Source organism: Mus pahari, chromosome 13 (genome assembly GCF_900095145.1).
Source record: "Mus pahari chromosome 13, PAHARI_EIJ_v1.1, whole genome shotgun sequence".
Lineage (NCBI taxonomy): Eukaryota > Metazoa > Chordata > Mammalia > Rodentia > Muridae > Mus > Mus pahari.
In genome coordinates, this window is record NC_034602.1 from 56,775,965 (window position 1) to 56,781,154 (window position 5,190).

The 5,190-nt window shown below is 41.2% G+C and overlaps 1 protein-coding gene across 1 annotated transcript in view; it reads left to right on the forward strand.

The window, feature by feature from the left end:
• N4bp2 (NEDD4 binding protein 2) overlaps positions 1-5,190 on the forward strand; it is a 66,258-nt gene that overhangs the window by 27,947 nt on the left and 33,121 nt on the right. Inside the window, exons 6-7 of the mRNA XM_021210316.2 lie at positions 1,009-2,170; positions 4,227-4,383. Of these exons, the coding sequence (XP_021065975.1) occupies positions 1,009-2,170; positions 4,227-4,383 (1,319 nt within the window). The remainder of the gene's footprint in view (positions 1-1,008; positions 2,171-4,226; positions 4,384-5,190) is intronic.

Consider the following 5,190-nt stretch of genomic DNA (forward strand, 5'->3'; position numbering starts at 1 on the left):
TCTCTCTCTCTCTCTCTCTCCTCTCTCTCCCTCTGTCTCTCTGACTCCCCCCCCTCTCTTTCACAGGTTTCACTGTGTAGCTTTGACTGACCTGGATCTCACTCTGTAGACCAAGCTAGCTTTGAATTGAACTCACAGAGATCCACCTGCTTCTGCCTTCCATGTGCTGGGATTAAAGACAGTTTTGTATTCTCAAGCTTGGCTTTAATTTTTGTCCTGTTGGCAACTTGATTAGTCTTTTTAGTGCCAGATCATATATATTACATTATGTGAAATCTCTCCTTATTCTCCTTTCCATCACTGTAGCATTTGCACATTGTTAAAAAGTACACATTGTTTAATTTATATTATGATATAATTATATTTTAATATATACATCTTTATATTCGATTTATACTTTACAAAATCCTTTGTATCAAAAATTCATCTTCATTTTTGTATGAAGTATTTCTTTTTTTTTTTTTGGTTTTTCGAGACAGGGTTTCTCTGTATAGCCCTGACTGTCCTGGAACTCACTTGGTAGACCAGGCTGGCCTCAAACTCAGAAATCCGCCTGCCTCTGCCTCCCGGGTGCTGGGATTAAAGGCCTGTGCCACCAGGCCCGGCTTGTATGAAGTATTTCTGATGCATATATTTTTTATACTGTGAAATATATGGTATAGACTGTGTAAATGAACACGTTTACTAAGAGAATACCTACTTAAAATACTTCGTCCTTAAATACTAAATAGATAAATAACTATTGAATGTATCAACTGATTTTAGGATCTTTATACATGACCCATCATATACAGTCTATGTATATACTCATTAAACTGTTAAATTTGTACTTGACAGTAGTTTATTGCAATTGAAAAGAATACCATTCCATGGCTATATCATTAATATTTCTCTAGTGTAGATTTTGATGTATTAGAGTAGTGTCAGTTTTTAAAAGATGACCTGGATATTGATACATTTTCAATATATATATTTGTTGTTGTTGTTGCTGTTCTTGTTCTCATGCAGTTGACAATGCCATGGATTGTCTGTTAGAATTATCTGCCACTGACGCCAAGGGGGCAGAGTCGTCCGCACAGACTTCTGTTGATCGTGACAGCAAGCCCGGCACAGCAGGAAACACAGTAATGGAGCCGTGCCGTCCCGAAGGCGAGAGTGAAGATTCCAGGCTGGATTCATTTTTGGATATGCAGCTAACTGAGGACTTGGATTCCTTAATACAGAACGCTTTTGAGAAATTAAACTCTCCTCCTGATGACCAAGTATACCCATTCTCTCCTCTGCAAGATGCTAATAGTTTTAATGACCCTTCCTCCTTTATGAATTCAGATTCAAGTGGTATGACTTCTCTTCTTTCTGTACAAAGCATGAGCTCAAACAGCGAAATTCTCAAGAGTTCTGCTTCTTTACTAGGTTCAAACCCACAGACGTCACATTCAGTTTCGAATACGCCTGAGAGTTGTGCACAGAGCGGCACACTGGCATTGGAAGGGGGCCGCCCAGAAGACTCTCCTCTCAGTAGCTCTAGAAATCCAACGAATGGCTCTGTTAGGGGGTGTGGCAATTCTAGCCAAAGACAGAAAGATCACTCAGAATCTGAGTGTCCTAGTGCGCAGCATTCTCAAGCCCTTGCAGATTTGGGCAACAGTGAACCTCAGGTTCCTTCAAACCGCCCTCTGCACAATTCAGGGTCTGACTTACCAGGAACAGATGGGGATCAGAAGTCTGCTTCTGCGCCTGACGTTTTTGTGCCCTCTGAAGGGTTCAATTTCAAGCCTCACAAACATCCTGAACTGCCACCAAAGGGGAAGGATATGAATTACTGCCCGGTGCTCACCCCTCTCCCCTTACTCCTTCCGCCCCCACCCCCACCACCGATCTGGAACCCAATGATCCCTGCTTTTGATCTCTTTCAAGGAAACCATGGCTTTGTAGCCCCTGTGGTGACCACAGCTGCTCACTGGAGACCTGTGAACTACACGTTCCCACCCTCCATCATCTCCCACAACTCTCCAAGCAAAGTGTGGAGAGGCAGTGAGGGAGCAAGCGCTTACCAGGTGCAGGAGGCCCCAGCTTCACAGCCTGCGAGGAAGAAGACCACCTCCTTCGTCGGCTTAGTTCTTGTCCTTCTCAGAGGGCTGCCGGGCTCAGGGAAATCCTTTCTGGCAAGGTAGGAAGTTTTATTGACATTTGTTAGAAAGTATAGTGGACGGATTGGTACAGCTAATGTGAATATCCAGAACACATCGTTAATAACTGCTCAACATCGTTAACTCAATTTTTTTGTGATCTTTTAAAAGATAATAATCTTCACCAAAAGTTTTTATTGTATTCTTTCTTCTCATACAGTTTTGACAGACAGAAGTAAGAAAAATATAGTTTCAAGTTAAAGATAGTTTCAAGATACTAAGACTATGAAATACTTTCTGTGGATGAAAGCTAATTTGACTAGGAGAAAGATGAGGTTAACTTTGTTTATGGAGTGTAAAAACCAGACTTGAAAATAAGAACAGAAGATCCACATTTTATTTTGAATTCAGGAAAAAAAAAGGTGAATAAATGAATTCTACTGATGATTAGAAGTTGAGAATTATAAATAGTGCTTTAGAAACTCGATTTGAAACTTGGCATGGTAGCGCATGCCTTTAATCCCAGCACTGGGAAGACAGAGACAGACCGATCCTTGGGTTCTAGGACAGCCAGGACTACACAGGGAAACCCTGTCTCAAACCACAGAAAACAAGTGAACAAAAGAAACATAATTATAAGGAAGAGAAATGAACAGTAGTAACTATAGAACTCACGATTTCAAACTATTTATTTATTTTTGATGTTTTGTTGTTCTCTTTGCCTACATAGTGCTGGGGTTAATTATGTGTTTGTTACCACTCATGGCCCAAAACTTCATTTTGTGGAAAATAACAGTTCCTTTGATTATGTTTTTATGCCAAGTCAGTTGTTAGTGCTTTGATGTGGGAAACAGAATCAGGGTTAGAATGCCCTGCAGAGATGGCTTCAAGGGTGTTCTTCAGGAGGGTTTCCTTCCTTAGTTTCTCTCTAGAGCCCTCAGCCATTACATTTTTAAGATGTATTTGCTTTTTTTCCTCCTGAATTTGAATTTTTTTGTAGCCATAGACTCTGTGTGTGTGTGTGTGTGTGTGTGTGTGTGTGTGTTTTGAGATAGGAGATCTTGTATTCTTACACTCACCGTGTAGCCGGATTCATCCATTTTCTGTACCTCCTGCCTCTAAACCCCCAAGTGCTGGGATTACAAGTGTGTGTCATCATGGCTGATTTATGTGGTGATAGTGATCAAGCCCTGGTCCCTGGGCATGTAGAAACATATTCTACCAATTGAACTATATCCCTAGCCCCAGTAATAGCAATATAAAGTCATTTAAGTTACGTAGTTGTGTTAGTGAGAATGCCAGGAGTACTTCCAAGGTAGTAGATGTGTTGGACTTGATTTCGGGACCTCAGAGTCAAAGGCAAATGCAGTTTTGCCACAAAATAGGAGCTATGTTTTTGATAGAAATATGAGATGAGATAGACACGAGATGAGTATGGTCCACGGCATTAAATTAGCATGTGACATGAGGGAAGGCTGATGTGAAAGCAAGGCTTTTGGATTCATTGGAAAGGTCTTTTTTTTTTTAAATGTAAGTTTGTAATCTGCTCTACCGTCCACTGGGATCCCTGGTGGGCTGCTGTACCCACGCAGCGTCTTTCCACGAGTCCTGCAGATCTGAGATTCTTCATGCTTATGTGACAGTGATTTAGCTGTACTCAAGCACCAACCATCTCCCTGGCCTGTGAGCATAGCCTTATTTAAAGATAGCTCAGATATGTGCATGTTTAAAAGGAAATGAGCACCGCGTATGGCCGTCATGGTCATGCCTGTAGTCTCAGCCCTTGAGATGAGAAGGCTGAAAGATCAAGAGTTCAAGGCCATCCTGGGCTAGATAGTAAGTTTGAAGCCAGCTCAGGCTGTATGAGACTGTTTCATAAAACAAAGCAAAACTATTTCTGAATAATTTGTATAAAGCAAAATAGGCCTATCTTGGATTAGTTCTTTTGAAGAGTTGAACTTTTTGCTTAGAGAATTTCCAGTGTAATTTATTTGAATTTTATTGCTCTTTTAAATACTATACTTGAATTTTTATTTGAATTGTGACTACAAAAGGAAAGAATTTTGGAAAGAAAATGAATGAAAATGTCATTGACAGGACTTTGCAAGAGGATAACCCAGGTGGCGTCATTCTCAGCACTGATGACTACTTTTATATAAACGGACAGTACCAGTTTGATGTGAAGTACTTAGGGGAAGCCCACGAGTGGAACCAGAATCGAGGTAAGAGCGGCTGCAAGGGTCTGCGCACTGCTGTCAGTTCTCTTCAGTATTCATGGCTTTTGGGAGACAGAGAACTTTGTTTACTTATGTTTTGTGCTAATGAAACATGCCACACTGATGTGCTGCCTCTGAGCTATGACTGGCCCCAGCCCTAAAGAAGTATCCTAAATAATCCCAGCAGGCCAGGAGGCAGAGGCAGGTGGATGGAACCTGGCGAAGCTGATCTACAAAGTGAGTCCCAGGACAGCCAGGGCTACCCAGAGAAACTGTAATCTTTATGTTCCTCAGTAAGCAGTGAGAATTAAGTTAAATTTGAGGAGCAGGGACATGTGTCCAATCCCCAGCACCCACATAAAAATCAGACATGGCAACAGCATGTGTTTGTAATCTTACTGCTGGGGAGGCAGAGACAAGTGGGTCTCTGTGAGTCTTAGGCCATCTCGATCTACATAGAGCTCCAGGATGGATGGCTCTATATAGTGAGATCCTAACTCAAAAAAAAAAAAAAGATAAAAACCTGATTTTGACCTCATACTCCCTGGTAGTACGCATGCATATGCATATGTAGAGAGAGAGAGAGAGAGAGAGAGAGAGAAGAGAGAGCCAGAGTCAGACACAGAGTCAGAGAAACAGACACACTTCCATAAAGTAATAAAACATTTTTTCAAGTTAATTTTTGTAAGAGGATTAGAATATATGACAGTGTTAGGTTTTATTTAATCAGCAGGGATCCTGTAAGAATTAAGTCTTTTCTACTAGTGTCTCAATAGCTAAAGAAAGTTATAGTTGTCTGGTGAGCTCCAGTTTTTTTTCCCCCTCCCCTCCCCTCCCCTCCCCTC